This window comes from Toxotes jaculatrix, chromosome 22 (assembly GCF_017976425.1).
Source record: "Toxotes jaculatrix isolate fToxJac2 chromosome 22, fToxJac2.pri, whole genome shotgun sequence".
NCBI classification, from domain to species: Eukaryota; Metazoa; Chordata; class Actinopteri; family Toxotidae; genus Toxotes; species Toxotes jaculatrix.
Window position 1 is genome coordinate 14257653 of NC_054415.1, and position 22349 is coordinate 14280001.

Genomic DNA, 22349 nt, shown 5'->3' on the forward strand with positions numbered 1-22349 from the left:
ATCTGACAGCACCTTGCAGAAGTGGTTTATGTATTTGCACCCAACAACCAGCCACACTCAGATCAAGTGCAGTCTCTCTGGAACAATCCACGTTGTGCATCTTTTGTTCATTCCCACAAGCTTCTCGCTTAAAAAACAAAACCCCAGCAACACAAAGCTAAGTGGAGAAATCACACGTCTCTCAAAGCAAATTGATGGCAAATTGCCTCACCTGGTATCCAGCAGCTGAAGAAGGGAGGTTCTCTGTCTCTCTCTTTCTCTCTTTACCGCAGCTCTTTATTCACACAAGCGGACCAAGGCAGGTATTTTTTTGGATGGAAGCACAGCGGCGGAAAAAAGCTGGTTTAGGTCTCCTGAAAAATGTTCCTAAAGAGCGGAGGGGACGACTGTCAGTCCGGATATCTGCGGGAGAAAAAGCTGTGCTCAGGCTAAGAGAAGGCGGCAGCAGCCTGCAGACCTCAGAGCGCCCAGCCCGTCTGAGCGCTCAGCGGGGTGGGTGCAGGTGCGCGGCCGGACACGAGATGGCGGTGTCGCACACAAGATCCACCCCCCCACCCCAACTTAGTGGAGGTGTGTGTGGAGGATGCTCCATGCAGCCTGCTGAAGCATGTGGGGAACCAGCTGGAGATGGTCACCATGGTTCTTGAAGATTTTCTTCTTCCTGTGGATTACACAAAAGTTCAGTGGGACAATCTACTTAATATCTTGTAGATGCTCTGCAAATCAACAGCGTTAAGTATTCAGATAATTTACTAAAGTAAAAGTACCAATTCCACAATGTAGAAAACGTGTAAAAGTGTGCATTGTTTCATGTTTTCACATTTTTTCTAACTGATTAAAGTATTTTTAGGTTAATTGTGCGTAAATGTGACCACTTTTCCTGTTGTTCCACTTTAAAAGGTGTCATAGAAACAAACTCACCTTCCCCTTTTTTCAGACCAAACACAAATAATAAACTCTTAAGTATTTCTTCACATAAATTTTAGAGACCCTATTGCTGTCTCAGGGGTTTTGGAGGGAACTGTGACATCAGTATTTCTATAAACTGCTGCTAAAGCCCAGTATGTATGTTATATTATATATGTTATGTCACATTTGAAGAAGAGGACACAAGTCACGAGACAGACAGCACATTTTGTAATGCAGTGATCAAACTTTAGAACTCAAACTCTTGATGCCACTCAACTCAACTTCAGGCTAGATGCTGTCATCATTTTAATTTTAGCTCATTAAAAACAGAAATGTTGAGACATTAATGTGTGAAGCTGAGCTTTTTACGATGTCTCAGCTTGTGCTTCTGGGTTTATACAGTCATTGGATGAAAAGGAGGGGAAAGCAAAAAGCCTACAGGGCTGAGCTGGTGCAAGGTGTTGATAAAAACAGTCCATTTTCCCCTAACAAATAAAAATAATGTAAAAATGGACAAAGGGACACATGTTGACTCATAGGACAGCTTTGTTTTTAACATCACTTTACTATTCAAATAACAGTTTGATAAGGTATTCACTGGTCTTCTTTGAGCGCGTGTGGTTTCCATGGAGACCACCTTGATATATACAAAGATGTGGAATTGTATTTTTCAACAAGATTGGATTTTCCCCAGATCCACACCTGAACATGGAGGTCACACACACACACATGCACACACACACGCCGGACCTACTCCAGCCTCACAGTCTCTGTTGCCCTGACAAAATCACACCACTAGAGGGAAACAGAAAAAGTGGACACTAATGATTTCTGCCTCTCCAAATATGCCAGACAGGTCCAACTGAGGGGTGATATTGGGTTCTGAAAAGTGTGTGTGTGTGTGTGTGTGTGTGTGTGTGTGTGTGTGTGTGTGTGTGTGTGCGTGTGTGTGTGTGTGTGTGTGTGTGTGTGTGGGTGCAATTAGCAGATTCCCATCATCAAGCATGGAAACCTCTGATTGCCTGGCAACTGCCTCTGTCATCTCCTCCTGTCTACCTATAAAGAGACCAATCATTTCTGTCTTTGTCTCTCAGTCAACCAATCAAAATATGCAGAATGATATATATATATTTATATTTATATTTATATTTATATTTATATTTATGTGTATAGAAATATACATCGCCTGGTTTGGGTTCTTGCTTGTCAGTTAACATATTCACAAATCAGAATGAAATCACTTACAGTACGAAGGACAAGGTACTGACCACTTTCCAATATGTTTACATCACTAGTTGTGCTACTGACTAATTTAACCCACACATTGTTGATTGTTAATCTTATTAAGTCTGATCCTCACCATCTCTTTTCATCTATGACAGTCTTTCAAAGTAAATATAAACAGTCTGCTATCTGCCATAAATCACAGTGAGATTTGGCACATTACTGGGTGTGAATATCAAACAGTGAGCTCAAAGAGCTTAAAGTGCGCAGGCAGAGGGGGTTTAAAAGCAGTGAGACTGGTTACACAGGAGTGGGCTCACTTTTGCTTTTGCGTGGTACGGCACTTGTTTATCTCCCTGTCACTGTTTCCTGATTAGCTATGTGAAATATTACCTGTGGGGTTTGGCTAAGTGTGTGGACACGACGCAGTGAACCAGAAAGACAAGCTGTTCCTGACAAAAATGAATGGTCATAGCTGAGATACTTTTAATGGGTCAGAGACAAGACACATTTCAGTGTTTCGGTGTCATTGAGTTGTCGGCTTACAAATGTGATTTGAGCCAGATCCCAAAAGAATGATGCAAAATGAAGATGCCCCTGCCTCACTCTGATGTTTAGTTCACTTTAAGCTGGACTGAACTCATGTTGCAATTTCCCTTTTTTGTTTTTATCACAATCACTTTCTCTTAACCTGCCTTGTGTTTTTCGTGCAAAGTTAATTGTCGGTTCATCTTGCCAGTCCAGTCACATGTGATGGCCCGGGCTCGATGTTCTGACATCTTTTCTGATGAATGCAGCTGCACTGCAGTGCTTTGTTGAAACTGGGTGTGGATGCACAACAAACAGGAGCCAGACTTCCACCTAAGAGGTACACAGATCATGTGTGTGTCATAGGCTGGCTATGATGGTCGAGCTGGTTCAAGATGAACAACAACAAATGAAAGAAAATGAAAGAGAATGAAAGTCTCACTAACCTAGGAGTCGGGAAGAAATCAAACTTGACGTGTTAAGAGGTTTTGCCAAATATTTTTGAAGACAGTACTTGTAAGGGTAGTTGTAAAATTGTGGTTTTCTTTTTCTCCTGGATGGAAAATAAATTTAAAATACTACTAAAACAACTGAATATTACTCTATGTGCAACAGTTTTCATCTTGCTGTGCCTGTCTAAGAGTTTTACAAATTTTACAAACTCCACAAAACTGTCAGATTTTATCAAGTAACAGTGAGTTTCAGATCATAATGCACGGTGTGGTTTTTAAGTGTCAAGTGGCCTTTGCTGTTTTATTTTGGATTTCTCTTTTTCCACTTCCTTGTGTTTGAAAGCACAGATTTACAAGGCGTTTGATGACAATGGTTCTGCTATCAAACTTTATTGCATTTTCTGATTCGAACATTCGACAGGAGAAATATTAAAAAAAACACACCAAAAACCCCAAAAATGCAAGGATGTCAGCAGAGTTACAGTTTTTCTGTACATTTATAACATGTTTGGAAGGATCAGCAAGCCTTTACCTATTTTCTCTTTTCAAGCCCACGTTCACAAATAAAGAAACAGACAGATATTGAGATGCAGCATGACAAAAGTCAGATGAAATTCCCTTCATTATGATTTATTAAAATAATAGAAGATATTCCAGCTAGCAGGTAAAAGTTCCACAGGCCTAAATGATTAATTTAGCCTAATGTCACACAGACACGTTTGTTACTGTCATTTATTTGTTTCACAGTTCAGTGACTTTGAATTAAAAATTTTTAAATTCTGGTCAGAGTCCCACAGAAGTCTAATGAAAACCCGAGCTTTGACACTGAGGGAAAAAGAAATCAAAAGAGAATCATTTATTCATAGTGTGCACTGAATGATCTAAAGAAACAATAGGACTTCACGGGGATGACAGCCGAGACATCCTCCCTGACAAACAGAGACTGGTGCACACTAAATGTCTGCCATGCTGATGACACTAATGTGAGCACTGCAACAGCATGCCAGAGTTGGTGACAACCCAAAGCTGGCCCAGGTCGTAGCTCAGGTGGCTGATGGGCATGCACATAGAGACGGCGACCCAAGAACTGCCCTGCGGGCGAATACTGGAGATGCTGCTTCTGTTGAGAGACAAGTCGGACATCCTTATGAAGATCTTCCATTAAGATCATTGTAGATTTATTTGATTTTGTTTATGTACATGCGTTTATGAATAGAAACAAATGAAGTGCTGAATTTAGAGGCATCACCCCAGGTTCAAGAAGAAATTGTTAGGAATACTGTGCAGCTGTAGTTATTGTAATAATATACAATAAAGTAATATCATTGCCAGACTGTAAGGACTTACCTTTGATACACCCTGCCATTTGTGGCCACACCAAAAACACTTCCGTCAGTTGCCACTTCAATCATTTTCAAGCTGAGCCCTGATATGTATGTCCAGCCACTGGCGCTGCAGGTACTTGGTGTCATGTTCTGTCAAAAGAAGCATACATTCTTTTGTCATGGTCCATAAGTGACTAAGGTTAATGACATTATGAGATTTCAGTGACACTGCAGAGCCTAACCCTGTTGAAGTAGACCCGGGAACTCGTGTCGACTGCCCAGCATCCGTACTTTGGGCCGCAGCTGTAGTACTTCAGCTTCCATGACAGGTAAGTCCAGCTTAGGCTGCCCACTCCTTTGAAGCTTGAAGCATAACTATCTCTCAAACAGTAGGTGTAAAAGGTGTTGCTTGTTATTCCAACAACTTGACCATTACCTCCAGCATCCACTTGCTGCATAGACAGACCTGAAAAGCAGTCCAACACATGTACAGGTCATTTAATCATCAAGCAGTAGTAAGTAGGAGTACTGTGCTGCACTAGGGCTATTATATTATACAGTACACTTAACAAAATCAGTGATGATGACCAGGTAAGCCCACACAGTCTGCATTTACTCATATGGAAATAATAATAAAAGTTACCACTGGCTGGTCTAAAGTCGCCGGCCACGAATTTGTAGACCCTGTTTGTGGGACTAGTTCCCCACAGTCCCGCAGGTCCGACGGTGACGTGCTTGAGGCTGACCGAGCCCAGTTTGTACCAACTCGATCCGCTCAGGAAAAACACATGATTGTTCTTGTTTCTTGCAACCACTTTCCCCTGTCCGGCATCGATCTGTGCAACATCGTACAGGCGCGGCGCCTCCTTGCAGCTCCACGCTGTGAGGACAAAGTCATTGTGTAAGTGAGGACAGAAAAATAGAAATAAGACAAAGAACAAATTCATTTGAAAAAAGTGCTTCATTGAAAAATTTATTCTTTTGTTTAAAAAAAATGAATCTAACAGTGACTTACCATCACTGGCAGCCAGGTAACACAGCACCAGCAAGAATGCTGCAACAGCTTTCATGTTGTCTCTGTGTTTGTGAGTCTGTGCCCTGCAGTGCACCTCTGGCTTCACTTCTGAATGGATCTCTGAGGAGCTGCTGTCCTACATCCCGTCTGCTTGATGTGGCTTATATAGTCCAGACCCAGACAGCCAAAACTGGTTCTGTAGGCTGTTTCGGGGAAGTTAGGAGGAAATATTTGGCATCTATATATTGCTACCTTTCATTTTAAATATTCGCCCGGTTTGACAACTTCTGTCGTGTAGCACCTCCCATTTTGCATCATCTTCAAAAAACGAGCGAAAAAGAAAAAAAAAACAAGATAAAAAACCTCAGGGGTGGTGACTGAAGAAAAGACATGATGGGGCAGAAGTATGTGTTTGTTTTTGAGGTGACTGCAACATGAACTTGTGAAGCCATCAGTCTTGTTTGCGTTCTCTAAACTTGACAATGACCATTCATACTGTCCACAAAATTAATCATGTAAATCACATTGGATCTCATCAGTCAATGATATAACTAAATAAAGTGTGTGTGTGTGTGTGTGTGTGTGTGTGTGTGTGTGTGTGTGTGTGTGTGTGTGTGTGTGTGTGTGTGTGCGCGTGCGTGCGTGCGTGTGTGCGCATGTTACTGTAAAAGGCGTCATGTACCGTTCATGAGACATGCATGGTATTTAGAACATGTTTGTTTTCTTTATGCACCTTTTGCCTGCAGCTTGAATTTGCTTGACCAGCAGGTTTTGTGTTAGCAACATGTCATCAAACATACTTTCACTTTCTGACTCCTTGCAGGCAGACAGAGGAGAGCTCTGACTAAAAGACCATAAAAGATTATAACAGAGTGTAGAAACAGATGAGACTTTTTCTGTAGCTGTGAAAAAAATACCAAATGGAAGGAAGGTGACAGCTGCAGGGTGGCAATGAGATGAATTACATACAGAACCACGCATGTAAACAGAGTCGATACTGTAGAACCTTTGACTGGAAAACTGACAGGAGTACAAGCGTTAGTACGAGGAGGATTAATGCTGTCAGAGTGAAGCCACCAATCTTGTTTATGTCACCTGTTGTTTTTTTAAGGAGAGGGGTGGCAACAAGGGCACACCCTCTGCTCTCATACCACCAACCATCTTACATCCATCTACAGATCCCAAAAGACACTGTTGCAGGATGCCTTAACTATAGCTGTGACATTTCTAACTCTGCAATTGCCTTTAATCCAGTGGGATTAAGAGAGGTGCATTATGGTCACTTGGCCTCAATGGCCTCAAATCACCTACAGCTGACGTTACACACAACACTAAGGCATAAAACAACTTAGCATCCCTGTCAGTGAGGGTTACTGTAAACAGTACAAATGCTCAGCAGCAACCAGTGCTGGCGTACAATCTGTAGCTCTTTAGTTTTTGTACTGAAGCATGACAATGATTGCACAGCCTGTAACCAGCTCTAGATAAGATGGAGATACCAGTCTTTGTACTTTGCTCTGAAGTGGTGTGAGTTTATCTGTAGCGAGAGCGATACACGGTCTGTAGAGTTTTCATTAGTCTTTCCAAAATCAAAAACACAAGTGTTAACAATGTGTTTGTCTGCTCTAACGAATGTTACAATTATTAGGGTGTCCAGCTAGCTAACCACAGATTCCACAAAAATAAAAGCCCTGTTCACAATAACACATCCACTGTGCAGCATTTTTTAATTTGAATGAGTCTAATAATCATTTTACTCTGTTAGACTATGTCTAAAAGCTTTAAGAGCACTTAATCCACAAGCAGTACCTATCCATTTGTGTAGAGACACCATGGTGTGCATGTGTGTGTGTAGACAAGACATCTTTGTGTCTGTGTGCATGTTGCATGTGCCTGTTTTTGCTCACATGTTCGGGAGTGTTTGTGCATGTGTGCGTGTGTTACAGTGAAACCAGCAGGAATGTGCATGTGATGCAGAGATGACAATGACAGACAGGATCCTTTGTAACCAAACCTTATTAACTGCTGCTCCGCTGTGGTTTACAACAGTTTTGTTTTTAACTTCTTATATTTTTTGTTTTTAACTTCTTATAATATTTTTTATATTCTGTCTTGATTCTGGTATTGCACCCCCCATGTTCATGAATCCTCAGATTTCCTTGGCTCAGTGTTGATATGTTGAAACTAAAACAGTTCACACCAGGTGGAACCATGCTGGGTGACAGGTGAGCAGATACTAAAGCAAGGGCGTTGGTTTGGCTTTGTCTTCACTGACATATCTTACCTGAAACTGGACTTGTATCAAGATTTTTTTTTTATTTTTGCTGATTTTAAATGCATAAAAGGCTGTAGGCACTAGGTCTGTCCTCCTTTTATTTTGCTGATTTGAGCAACACAGCACAAGAGCTTCATGTCAAAGCTCAGTCTCATCTTTAAATTATATGCATTATGGGAAATCCAGTATTTTTGTTGCGTGATCAATACTAAGGGATAACAGGATATTTTTGCCATCTGCTACTTTGTCTCTTGTGACTCCCAGAACATAATAAACAACATGCGTCTTTGGCACAAATGCAGTCCAAATGGACAGAACTCCCATCAGGCTGACAGGAGTCATATTTACACATCGAACATGTTTTACAAAAAAAAAAAAAAACAATATAAAATGATGACCTTGTCTGTCATAGCTGAGCTGCTGTACCATCTGCAAAACATAAAGCATGGCAGAAAGGTACTGAAGGTCAGAGTAATGGACCGAAACAAAACCACTATACATAAATAAATAAAATCTACCGGCAAAGGAAACAGACACGAAACATTCAGACACTGTTATGGTGTCATATTCATTTGAAACCCTGCCAGTGAAGAAGAGGAGATGAAGTTTATGGCACTGGGGTGTTAAACAGTGGATTGAGTTGCGGCGCCATTTGTGTCTCTGAGCCTGATTGGTAATATCACAGAACTGTAGGATTATGCAATATTAATGAGGAAATTACATTTTATGCCTTCACTTTTCAGCACACAGATATGAGCACAGCATAATATACAAAAGGGAAAGAACAAACACAACTACAGGCAGTACCTTATACTAAAAATGAAATATGCTGAGTATTCGATAATAAGCCACGGATTTCCAGATATTATTCTCTCTTCCATTTCTGTCTCCTCTCCTCTCTTCTCCATTTCTATCTGACACTGAGACGCACCCTGTGTTGGTCTTGTGTCGGCTGCTTTAATCATGTGGGCTCCTACAGGCTCCTCAGAGAGAGACAGGCCACGCTGAGCCCCTTCACCCTCTCAGCCTCCTCCTCCTACGCCGTCTCTCTCGGCACTTCTGCAGCATGCGGCATCCAAAAAGACAGGTGTAGACACTAACACATACACCGCATCACGCCATCTCGGGAAAGCTGGAACATTTCTATGACTCAGCAAGATTTGTCTTCAGGTTTTATGATGAGTATGGGCACACCATTGTGCTTAAACTCCTCATTATGGTCGAATGTCCTCACTGAGGTGAAGGTATTTTATTTCTATAAGGTTCTACAAAAAATATCCTGTCTTATTTTCTCTTCTGTCTCCAGTTTATGCCCAGTCTCGCTCTCCTTTCTATAACTGTGCTCTGTTTTCCTCTTGTCTCTGTAACTTGACCCTAAATAGCACAGGGCAGTTTCATTTACTGTTAAACAGCCTCACTTTTTACAGACTGCTGTCAGGTGGAAGTTCATAAATCCTCAGAGACGTCGTCCTGCCTTTTAATGAGGTCGTGCGCCATTCTAGAGACTGACTTCTTCACTGGTTCTCTCTGTTTTTGTTCTTTTATAGCTCTGTGTCACAAAGCAGCTCAGTTACTTTATTATAAACAAGTTAACTTTGATGTGAAACCCACAAAAAAAAAATTCAGATTCCCAGCAAACTTCCACCAGAAGCACAATAACATTTTAAACACTGACGTGACATACTTTGACAGCCTGGCCAAAGACAGATGGCTGAAGGTCGTAAGCACCTCTGGCACTTCTAAGCCCCAGAGGATGCCACTGTCCTGGGGGATAGATGCTGACAGGCTCCACAAAGACTCCAGGACCTCTTCATCCAAGAGCCATGAGACTGATGACTCTATCCTCTCTCTAATGTGGGAGGCCATCTATCATGCTAACAGGGGTTTAGCTGTGCTAAGACCAACAGTCAATGCTCCATTTACCACAATGCGTGGCCCTTAATGCTGCATCTAACCTTGTCCCTCACCATACGTGTCTACACTCCTACAGATCAAAGTAAGTTATGACATTTCACCTGATAAATGGCATGAAATGAGTTCATTTTTGAGCCTTATTACCTCCAGGAACATGTACATGGGTGAATGTGGCAGATTTCAGTGTGTTTCCGTCAACTCAAAGTCTCCATGAATGATCTCTGCTTAAAGAAGAATAACTAGACATCAAACATTTACCTGTTAACACAACAGCATGGGAGTTATAGTAACATCTGAGTCAGAGTCACAATTGATATTTTTATATTAACCATGTATCAGCACAGACACAAGGTAAACTTGAGTCAGGATACAATGAGACCTCCCTAATCTGTGAACCAAGGAGCAAATGTTAAGAGGATTTCTGATCTTGGTCCTGAGAAGTGAAAGGTCTAGGTTTAGCTGTGGTGAATATACCAAAGCCTTTCCTCTCTCCCTCTTTCGTCAGGTTTTCCGCCCCCTCTCCTCAGTTTGACTCCATCATTTTTCACCCTTCTCTCCCTTCTTCCCCCGGTCAAACATCTGATTTCATGCTTAGGTTCTTTTTCGTCATCTTCCTGTTCCAGCGCCACCTCTTCACAAACACACGCCACGCTCCTTCCATTGAGCCTCATTTCATCACAACCCTTCATGTTGCCGTCTTCGTGTTGGTGCTCAGCTTACCATCGATATAGCCAGAGGAGGCACGATAAGAATCTTTGCTAATTCTCCTGACGCCACCGCTCCTCCCTCTCCCTCCCCTACACAAACACACACACACACACACACACCCAAATACACACCCAGCAAGCTTCCAGCCTGCTTCCCGCTCACGTTCTATAGTTGTGGCCCTCAGGTTATGACTGAATGCCACGTGCGACACCTGCCAGAAGCAGCAGCATTCACCCTCACTTCATGGTATCATCATGACTGAATGGTGTCAGCTCCATTTCCTAACCATCTATTTTACAAAGCTGCTTAATCCACATAGATCTGAGAAAACAGTTCTCAGAGAACTGTCAACAAACCGGATGTGGACATTTACCAGACAGAGGGAGGAGCTGGGATGCAACTGAGATGCATTAAACGATGCAAGGGTCAAACTCTCAGCTAGTTAGAAGTTCTGTCTCTGCAGCTGCTTCAAAATCAGATGTGGTTAAATCTCTGATTTACATCAATTATATACTGAATCTAGGATTAAAGTTGAGCTGGATTTAATGAAATCTGCTGCAGATCAAACCTGGAGCCTGTCGCAGGCAGAGCTGTGCCAACACAAACGAGAGAGCCGCTCAGCTACTCCAGTTATTAACGTCTATTCTCACTTCTACACATCAAAGGTGAGGTCAGCATGCTTCAGTTAACCTCAGCAGAATATCATTCACCACAGCTGCACTGCTCATGTCCATACAAGCACTTATACACACATACACACACACACACACACACAAACCTGAAGTGTAGCAACAACACGAGATGAAAGCATTAACTTTTTTTTTGCCAGAGGTGATTCTGGATGAATATTTGGGCTCTGTAGTGCACATAATGTTTCCTGCACACTCACTCTCACCCATTTGAACCAAATCAACCTTTATTCAGCTTTTAACAGAGGCTGGAGAAAAAGTAAAAGCATTTACTAGTAACATGTTAGACATTTTAGCAACTTAGCTGAAGGACTGCAGTCGGTGAGGTGGATGTTGTTTTAACCTGTCCAGAGATTTGACAGTATGATTCAACAGTGAGGTTTGGTCAGCCATTACCCACTGACTGCTGTCAGAGCCACAGGGGGAGAAGAAGAACCTTTGACTTTAGAGGGTGTTTGAGAAATTCTCTCATATTAAAGTGACAAGAAAACTACACCTTCCTACTGGTTTGGCTCCACAGTCCAAATGATGGTATTTTTTGCAATGCAATGAAGAGTAATCACTATTCTGAGCATTATTTTGATCCCCTCTGCAGGAGCTGCCCAGTAAATAGACACAGCCTTAAGTAGACTGATAATTCAGACCTTACAGTTAAAACTCTACTTCCCAAGACCAAACATGTCCTACAGCTCCTCGTTATTATACATAACATAAGCTGATCTCACTTTTTAACTGTCTAATACATACTTTCACATCACAACTTGATTCTTTTAGTTTTCCAAAACATGTCTTAAAGATGAATGCGAGATATAGAGTATAAAAACTGCCTGAGCAAAGCCAGACCTCCGTGCAGCTGCTGCTGTTGTTTGGGACTGAGCGTGGAGACCCTGTTGAGTAAATGCTCTAAAAACTGAGACCTGGGCTGGTGCATTTCCCTGCAGCGTCGGGCTAAATTCACCCAGTTCAGTTCACCCCCTGCAGGATTCCAAGTCTCTCAGTCACTCACACATCGCACATGTGAATCCTAACAAGCAGCTGGCTGGCGAGGCTCGACGCCAAATTGCACCAAATTGCTTGCTTCTTGTATTGTTGGTGGAATCCGCTCATATCACGGGGCGGATGAGAATATGAAGCGCAATCATTCTCAGCCACGCTGAGGGAGGCACCTCTCAGATATAAACAGGTTTATTTATCTGTGATGATTCATGTTGTGTATCATGTCTCAGTAATACGGCTTCTGGTCTCCTCATGTTTTTAATGTTTACGCAGAGAAATTTGAAAATGTGCCTCGTGCCAAGGTGGTAATGACAAACAATTTGTGGCCTGATTTGTAATGTGGACATTCTTGTGTAACCAGGTTTGTACATTATGTGATTCCACATTGCCATAGATGCTTGTGGGTTTTTTTTTATTGTTTCCTGGGTGAATTTGAATCACTGTGTCCTAGATCACTGGACCATGAGGACAACACTGTGCTCCTTTACAGCAGTGGATGCTAAACAATAACTAATGAGCTAAGTGCTAATGACCTGTAAAACATTAGGAATTACTGTAGTGGTGATCATTTGGAAGAGAGTGAATTATTTTAGCTTACATCGAGGGCAAAGGAAGTGGAGGAGTGACAGTCAGCACACACCCTGCTCTGAATCTGGACCCAGGATCTTGTGGGTTCATAGTCTGCACCTCAGTCCCAAAGCTATCAGCTGTGCTGGTGAACGGAGGGTGTTCTGTTTATAATGCAGAATTAATGCAGCTGAAGTTTAAATATACAATAAATTGTCACTGCGTCCTCAATTTTCCTGCGTCCTCAATTACATCATTTCATTTCCAGATTTTACGCAACCTGTGTCAAATAGAAAAACTGAACCCTCTGGTCAAATCAGGGACAGGGAGACAGGTCAGGGGGTCTGCAGGAAGGATGAATGCAGCCAAATACAGTGGGGTCCTTGAAGAAAACCTGTTCCAGAGAGTTCATGACCTGACACTGAGGCAACTGCTCACCTGTCACCTTTTTGTCTTAGCAATAAAAGTGACAATTTCAGCCATTCTGAAGCCCTGATCAAGCAACCAGCAACTTTCAACCATCTACTATCAAACACGGTTTAGACAGTGATCGGAGCAGACTGTGAGTGACACTAACTGGATTAGAGAAGGCTCTAATACACATCTGCGTCTCATAAAGACAGACCTCAGAGAGTGTTTTCCCCATGGTAACATTTTAACAACATAAAATAGCAAAACCTAAGCACATCCTGGGCCTGCAGGCATCCTTAAGGTTCATGAGAGATAACAATTTGGAGATTGTAACAGGAGCAGGATAATGTCATTATCAAGGGAGGACATATATAGCAGGGTTGTATCCTTGTGGAGGATATAAATCCTCTGTGACTAAGTTTGCAACAGCACACCACCACCCTCAAGTTTACTGAAGTCTACAGAACCAGCAGCCCATGGGTGCTGGGTGGAGGTCTGGAGACGTGCAGCTACACAGCTGGACATGAGATGGCAGCGTTGCACCCCACATCCCTGATAGAGGTGGCAGGAGGGACTTCCACCTCTGAAAGGCCGATGACATGACAGGGTCCATCTTTTTTCCCAGAGATTATATTTACACATTTAACATGTTTAAGAAATAAAAAAAAAGACAACATAAAAGACCTTATCTGTCATCGCTGAGCTGCTGCACCATCTGGAACTACAAAGCACCACAGTAACAGTACTGAAGGTCGGGGTAATGGACTGAAACAGATCCATTCTAAATAAATAAAAACAACAGGGGAGAAAAATTAGGCACAAAGGACTGACACACTGTTACAGCTTCATATCCATTTGAAACACAGCCAATGAAGAAGAGGAGATGAAGTTTAGGAGCCGACATCTGAGTGTTTCCACAAAGAAATGAGGCAAATGCACAGTTAACTGAAGATAAATGTGATATGAATGATAAATGACATGTTCATCAGCATGTTCAGTTCATTTTTTAGGGCTATAGCTCAATATTTAGAGGCTGTGTCTATTTCACATAGAACCATTGCTACGGCAACATGATTCACTTAAATGGCCAAAAAAACTGCAGAGGTCAAGAGTCTGATTTTGCACAAGTCATGCTTGGGTTTGGTACAAGGCCCCTCCTGTCACCCTGTTCCTGTGACTGATTTATTCTCCTCTCTCCCCTCCCTGGTTTTTGTCTCTATAAATGTGTGCTCTGTTTTCCTCCCGTCTCTCTACCTTGACCCTAAATAGCACAAGGCAGAGCTACATCCTGTTTATTGGTAAACAGCCCTACTTTTTATAGACTGCCGAGCAGGTATGAGGCATTAGGTGTAAATACATAAATCCTCCAGAATGCTGTCCTGTATTTTAATGAGATCATAAGTTATTAGAAAGTGTGCTAGAAGCACACACTCCCCCAAACATCCACATCAGCTCAACCTCTGCTTCTCATTCGCCCTCCCTCCGTGAAGCTCGTCGTTAAATCACACCCCTTTGACAGCTCGGCTGAAGACTGATGGTCAGAAGGTGACAGATACCTAAAGTATTGCTAAGCCCCAGAGGATGCCACTGTCCCGCGGGGACAGAGGCTGATGGAAGTGCCTATGTGAACCGCAAAGCCTCAAGGGGGCGGGCATATACCTGTACACGAACCAGAGGTTGTTCATCCATGTGCCACGAGTCTCCGACCGTCCTCTGATGTCAGAGGACATCGATCACAGCGACAGAGGTCTAAGTTACACTAAGTACATAACTCTGCCCACACACAACGCTCTGCTCACTGCAGTGTGAGGTCCTTATTGGTTAAAAGGATTACTGGAATCACTGATCCCAGATCTGATGAGGAGGAGGTTTCCAAAAACTGTAAACTGTTGATGAACCCACCTTTCTCATCCTGCTGCCATTGTTTTTTTTTTTCTCATCTTCTTCCTGTACCAACACCACACACACACACACACACACACTAAAACCTCTCTGCCTCCTAGCTTGACTTCTCTGAATGCCATGTGCAACACCTGTCACAAACAGTTTTAAGTGCAGAACAATAGCATCTTTGTGAAATCCAGACCATTGGTTATATCAGCGACAGTGTCTGATCTTTTGTTTTTCCAAAGTTATTTGATCAGCACAGACAGAAGTGAAGCTATTCACTCTATGCTCGATTTCCTCCACCTACAATAAAATAAGCCTTCATTTTCCCCCCTTAAACACAAACAAATACGATTTATGCTCTGGTGACACAGATAAATCCCAACTGTGTAAATAATACTACAGCTCATCTCAATCATATGCAAATTTCCTGAAACTGTGCCTCATTGCCACTGCTGGGCAGACAAGCAAAGATATTGAAAGAAGGTGTGTTTCTTTAGTTCACTAGGTTTAGTTCATATATATCTTAATTACATTACACTGTTTATTTCATTAAACTTGATCTAAAGAGCCAGATCAGGAGTACAGAGGCCCCTTGGCTGAAAATCAAAAAGAATCCTGGGGAAGCAAAGAAAAGATGTAATTTGAGGTTTTTAAGCATCTAAATAACTAATTTTGAAATTAAACCTCTGCTGAATGCTTTCATAATATAAATAGTATTGTATTTTGAAATCCCTCTGGCTGATTTAACGTGTTTTGAATTCTCCTCTTCTGGGCAAATTTCCAGAAGGCACTTACATGTTGGACCATTTCAAAAATTCGATCTCATAACTGATAACCGCAGACCTTTGAGCCTATCAGGTTACATCCTGTCAGTCACATGACACAGAAGAGAAACGTTCAGATGAGTGATTGGAATTTTTTTTTTTTTTTTTTAATTCCATCATTTGAAATGACTTACCGGAAAGTTGAGGGTAATTCCCACCACATATAACTACAAAGACAGGTGGATTTCAAAGTAAAATATTTCAATGTTATAGATTCAGTGGTATTTAAACGTCAAGTACTTTCAACAAATTATTAGGCTTTGGCAGACTGACAACAAGAGTTTTGTTGAGTTTGAAGAAACTAAAATGTATTAAAAAGTGAGATATTTCTGCACTGTGTAGTTACTGTAACATTATACTGTGACATTTGATATGTATAACACTTTAAACATGTAGTATGTTGTATAATATTGCAGCACAGCTATTATCAGCTATTAACAAGAGCAGCTCACAAAAGCTGTAATCCTCCTGTTAAACACAAGATAAGCTCAGCAGCAAGAACAAATGCTCCACAATTTTATGTCTATTATGTGCTATAAAATCACAAGCTTTTCATCTGTAGTACTTTGTAATACAGCTTTACCTACATTATAGATTTGTACTGTGCACATATTGGAGACTTCATGTTCCTATAAAACTTCACTTTGCATGGAGCTTAAATGAAAAGGCTGCTGGTGTCATCTCTGCTGCTGAACAGAGGGGATGCGAGAAGCTGCATGTGACTAAATCTCCAAATTTGAAAATATCAAAATAAAACTTGATGTTGAAGGAGTAGCTTCTGTTTAACCAGCCCCAGTGTCTGTCTTCTGATGATTTGGAGTGAAGCTCTGCCTCTGCAGCTGCTTCCATATCAGCGGTGGTTATAATATCTGTCTTGATTTACATCAGTAACATCTGCCCCTGTATGTATGATACCTGTTATGAACCCTGGTGTCTGTCACAGGTAGAGCAGTGCCAACATAAACGAGAGAGAGCCACTCAACTGCACCAGTTATTAACAACTATTCTCAGCTCTACACACCAAAAGTCAGGTTACTGATTTTCAATTAACCTCTGTGGAAAATCTCTCACTGAAGCTGCAGTGCTCATGTGCATACATGCACTCACGTACACACACACACGTACCTCTACTCTAGCTACAACATGAGAGGAAAGCAGGATTCTGGATGAATATTTCTGTGCTGTGTGGTGCACATTAAGTTAACAAATTAATAGTAAACATAAATAACATTAAACCACCTTTGCAAGAGCAGAATTCAGCATAAAGACCCTGCTGAGTGAATGCGTTGAGAAATGGGGCCCTCAGCTGACGAACCATTTCACTGCAGCGCTGGGCTAAATTCACTGAGTTCAGCCTCCCGCACGCTTCCAGCTCTCTCCATCACCCATACATCTCACACGCGAACCCTTACAAGCAGCTGGCCCGGCCAGCTTGATGCCAAATTGCACCAAATTGTTCTCCTCTGATATTGTTTGCGTCCTGCTTGCCAGGCGAAATCAAATCACATCACGCTGTGGATGAGAATATGAAGCCGTATCATTCCCATTCAAACTGGAGGGGAGGAGGGGGGAGGAGGGGGGAGGAGGGGGGAATTTGATAGAGAACACCTCTCAGATATAAACAAGTTTATTTTCCATCCAGACTATTTATCTGTGCTGATTCATAGTGTGTAATGTATCATCTCTCAGTAATCCAGCCTCTGGCCTCCTTCTGTTTTCATTTTTACAAAGAAAAATAGATATGAAAATGCGTCCAGTGCCAGGTTGATAATAACTAACATTTGCAACCTCTACTGCTTTTGCATTGTGGGTATGTTTATGTGAATTTCTAAGGTTTCAGGATGCAACAGGCCCATGAATATATAAACGCTAACAAGATTTTTATAGCAGGGACATACATGCCTCGGTCCAGAACTGTGCCAAAAAAAAAGAGAATGCACAGTTAGTAAGGTTGTGTGGGTATTTAGTCATTTTTTAAAGCTACAGGTTTCACACAACTACATGTTTGTAAAGTTTAGCCAATTAACTATTTCCTGATAGGTAATTGTTTGTTGGGTACACCTTAGGTACACAGCATCAGCAGCACTGTGAAATCTCTACAGTGTGTATCTGATGAAATGATCTATTGTTGAGCTTGGGCAGAAGCCCCTTCATGGTGAATATAACAGAATATTGACTGAAAACAGATGAAATTAGCCTGGTAGGGCTCTAAAAAGACAAAACAAAAAAAAAATGTGCCCATTTTATCATCACGCGTGGCCACAGAGGACAGAAAGTCGTTTTTACCTTCCCTCTGCACATCTACAGCATCTTTTCCAATTTCATTGTGCAGTGATACTGCAGAGCTGATCATTCTATTTAGAGTTTGGAATTTTAATATGATCAGTTCATTAATGCACGGACATGTTCTCAGTTCAAAGGTAACCTGAACACACACACACACACAGAGCTAGCAGGGAGAATGGCTGGGGCATTTTGCCATGAATAAATTATTCTGAGATATGGTGATATTGCTTTTTTTTTTTAATAAAATAAAATATGAGACCCAGCCGACCTCCACACCACGGAAACATTTGCACAGTTCCAAACAATGTCACAGTGTGGGCAACAAATGGAGGAGAAAGGATGAAGGGAAAACTGAGCTGTCCTGATGACTGAATGAGAGAAGAGGAGGTTTCTGTCCAGTTCAAATCACCACAACAGAAAAACAACATTTCAAGGTGACTTCATCAAATCTCAGCCTTCATGTAATCTGAACAAGTGGACATCAAAACATCATCAGAGGCTCCTAAGAGCTATTGATCTTCTGTCTGCTTCATGAGCAAAGGAGTGGAGGGGGGGTGGGTGGGGGGCACTCTGTGAAGTGCACCATTAATCAAGACTGATTGGCTCACTTCCCTGATTTTCTGTTGGATGAACACAACTTCAGTTTAGGAAAAAACCGAAATTAAAAATGAGCATGGTCACGTTGCTGCATAAGCCTGGAAAGGTACAGCAGAGCTGTGCTGTGAATATAAGATTCAGTCTGCTACAGCCAGTATTCGTCTGTCCTGTCAGGTGAGTGGGATGACATTTGATTCCTGACCTATGCTCTCTCTCTCGCGCTCGCTAGAAACTTGTTGGACCACAGTGTCACATAGTTAAGCTTGATACCAGCTCCTGTAAGTACAGTATTTCGTGAACGTGAACACTTCCTGTACATGCTGACCTGCAGCCCCGTACGCCAAAGAGGATGTTTTGGAGTTTCAGGGTTTGCCAGGTTAGTTCTTGCACCACGCTCAGTGGACTTAGTGTTTGTTAGCCTGTTAGCTTGTTAGCCTGAGGAAATACCTGATACATTTAGAGGTATGCATCCAGTATATGCCAAGGAAAAAAACAACACCTGAAACCTCCCAGCACTATTTGACAGATTGGTATCTTAGGACTCTAAGCCTTCACTGGCCAATCAGAGCTGAGTGGTAAACAAAGCCGTGCTGTGACTTTTTCTAGTTAGAGACCAGTGAATGGAGGAGGAGGGGACTCACACTTAACTGTTGGGGCCAAAGCAGCTTCAGCTGACTCCTACACAATCTGACAGGGACAAGTCACAACCTGCCCAGCTGAGAACACAAACACATGCAAAAAAAAAAAAAAAAAAATCACACAATCAAGGACCCCAGCACATAAACTCAGCCCTACAGCCTTAAGGTACACCCACACACAAACCAGACACATCCCAGCATAATCTCACACACTCCACAAATACACAACAGTTGTCTAACATGCACAAACACCTCCAAACACAGATTCAGTATGCCCAACCCCCAACACACAATCTTCAATCGACCAGGGCTTCAACTCACTTCCTCTCACTCATTCAGTGTCTTTCACTGTCATCAGAGCAACCATTTTTTTCTAAAGGTCAGAGCTGCTGCAGAAAAAATAAAGTGTGTGCCCTGCAGAAGAAAATCCTCACTCTAACAGCAGTGTATTTACAAATCAAAAGGACACATCAGGAGTTATAAACAAGCACTAATACGGTTTGAAACAGGGAAATGAAACAAAAAAAAAAAACGTTAGTGTGAGAAGAAAGCAGATTTGGAGGTTTTACTTGTTGTTTGGTTGAGAACAGCAAAGAAGGAAGGAAACAGAGAAGGAAAGTAGAAGTATAACACAGACAGTTTCAAGACAGTTACTTTTTATGGAGTTCAATTATAGTAATGCAAGGAAACAGCTGAGTATAATCTCAAGTGTCATTACTCTGAGTTGAAAACAACACCTCGGCTATGGGCCTCTTGGAGATTGTTGATGCTGCCAGTGCTGGGGCTGGGTATAATTACTTCTGGACTTGGAGTCATTCAACTGCAGCCAATCCAGAGCCACATCACTGATGCCAACAGAGCTTTTCAGACAGCTGATTAAGATATTGTGGTCCAGCAGCAAAGGAGCCGCAACGGAGAGGACAGACAGAGTTTGGCAGAATTGCTGGTAGCAGTCAGAACATCAGTGGGGGAGGGAGGACTGTGATAGAGAGTTAGCCAGATTGGGGAAGCTGCCTTAAGACTGTGTCTGAAGCCTTTACTAAATGTCAGTGTCAGATGGAAGACACTGTGGATGCTGTAAAATGTCTGCACTGTGCTCAGTGTGAATCGTAACAGTTTTCCAAGGGACCAGTTAGAGAAAAGGTCAGTATGCAACGACCAAGCAGCGAAACAGAGGTAAGAAAAAGCACCACACGTGTGTCGGACTCATATAAGTACAGAAAGATGTGAAAAAGGGGCAAAGAAAGGGAGACAAGGAGAGAGGAAGACAAGGACAAATCGAATTTCAGCATTATTGAGCTGAAACACTATCAGTCTGTGTGGATCAATGCATTCCCCAAATTATTTGGATCCACTCCACAGATCCTGTGCCAGTTAGTGACTTTCAGTATTTCCCAGAATGCCTTTTTATCAGAACTGCAGTGGCACTTAACCTTACATTGCAATTTACACTACTCTAACAGACATACAATACATTCTAACTTTTTTCACAGCAATAAAAGAGAAATAAACTGCAAACATTGATTCCTTCTATAATATCTGAGCTGTAGGTGAACTGTAGAGCAGCAGTAATTCACACCTACTCAGAGGCACTGAAACCCGTGTTGATGTGTCTGTATTCTCAATAATGAGCCTGTGATTTAGTGTTTTGCTCTTCAAAATGACAGCATTAAGCATTTTTGTGTTTAAAGGGGAAAAAATTTAGCACATCAGCTAGGCTCGTGCATTAAAAGCTTATGCTGTGAAAACTGTAATTTAATTACATTTTACACAAGTTCTCCTTAAAGTAAGTTCTTTAAAAAGTGGTTGTTTTTAAGATCTTTAACTAGGCCAATGTCTAAAGCTACTTCACCTATCTTGCAGCTTTCACGCTAGTGTCTAGACCAGGGCATAGGAAGTATAAAAGGAAATAATGCAAAGGTGTTTGAGGTCTATTGTTATGACTGGTTGTGGAGTCTGTACTCAATGATGCCTTTCTGCTCACCGCAGTTGTAAAGAGTGGTTATCTGAGTTACCGTAGCCTTTCTGTCAGCTGCAGTCGGCCTGCCCGTCCTCGGTGAAGTGCTCGGTGAGTGTGGGAAGCAGAAGCCTTCTTACCCAGCACTCAGCTAACAGCTGGTGCAGACCTTTTCCAAACAGGCACTGTCCTGGGAGACTGATCTGTGAAGGAGCAAAGAGCTACAGTCATAGATGAGAAGTGCAACGCTGTTTAAAATGTGAAACAGAAAAGCTGCAGAAAAGGAGCAGCTCTGCCAAGTCCATAACTCTGGACAGCAAACAAACCTGTTAACACTTCATTCAGTTTAAAGGTTTCTTTCGATGTGGGCTGTTAAATGTGTTGATGTGGGTAGTTCAGGGCCCCAGTTGGACTGAAACAAAGAATGTGACAAAGAATCAGTCATTTAAGTGGATAATGGGGAGTTTAATGACACAACAAACTTAGTGAGCTCAAACACAAAAATGCAAAGAGAGATAAACATTAGATTTAACAGCTAGGGTTTAACAAAACATGGCCTGTGTGCAAACATGCATCTCTCCCTCTCTCTCTACCGTAACCACACTACTCACACAGAACATCCCCATCTATTAACATACTCTAACCTGTGTTTCAGAGGTGCTGACTACCAGAGCTGCTGTTTCCACATCTGCAACAAAACAGTTCCAACACACACCACTGTGTCATTTGATCTGATGTTCAACTTTCTTAAAGTAACAAAACATTTGCACAAAGAATGCTGCAAACAGAATCTATGCTCTGAATTTTAACATTATAAAAATATTAAAACATTCTAGTAACTTGTCTGTGACACTCTGTAGTTAGCCAAGGGGAGAACTAAATAGGAAAAGTGTTTTGGTTCATGTATTTCTGCCAGATCTATACTGTGGGTGGGGGGGGGGGTGGGGGGGGGGGGGGGGTGACCTGGGCTGATCTGGGCCAGGAACCAGCTCCTATTAGTGGTAATCTGGGCCACTATCAGCAGCTGGAAATGGGCCATTCCTGGAATGTTCTTTATCGTGAGTCTGGGAACCCAGCGTGCCACATTTGACTTGTGTTGTGCAAAGTCATTTCCTAATCACAACTTTGAAACTCAGTATGAAAA

The 22349-nt window shown here is 42.0% G+C and overlaps 1 protein-coding gene across 1 annotated transcript; it reads right to left on the bottom strand.

Annotated features, from left to right (window-relative positions):
• Nucleotides 1–3502: 3502 nt before the first annotated feature.
• LOC121176255 (fish-egg lectin-like) lies at nucleotides 3503–21310 on the bottom strand. The gene is made up of 6 exons (XM_041030281.1): nucleotides 21264–21310; nucleotides 5454–5656; nucleotides 5082–5318; nucleotides 4681–4904; nucleotides 4461–4588; nucleotides 3503–4233 (listed from the first exon to the last, which is right to left on the bottom strand). The coding sequence occupies exons 2-6, from the start codon at nucleotides 5506–5508 to the stop codon at nucleotides 4092–4094; spliced, it is 786 nt and encodes a 261-aa protein (XP_040886215.1). The 5' UTR covers nucleotides 5509–5656; nucleotides 21264–21310; the 3' UTR covers nucleotides 3503–4091.
• Between the last annotated feature and the right edge of the window lie 1039 nt (nucleotides 21311–22349).

Bases quoted from the DNA above. Each gene is read 5' to 3' on its own strand.
- LOC121176255 (XM_041030281.1), bottom strand. From the start codon at position 5,508: ATGAAAGCTGTTGCAGCATTCTTGCTGGTGCTGTGTTACCTGGCTGCC. The intron at 4,905-5,081 runs GTAACTTTTATT...ACTGCTTTTCAG, and splicing joins CGACTTTAGACCAGCCAGTG to GTCTGTCTATGCAGCAAGTG. The intron at 4,234-4,460 runs GTAAGTCCTTAC...GTCTCTCAACAG, and splicing joins AATGGCAGGGTGTATCAAAG to AAGCAGCATCTCCAGTATTC.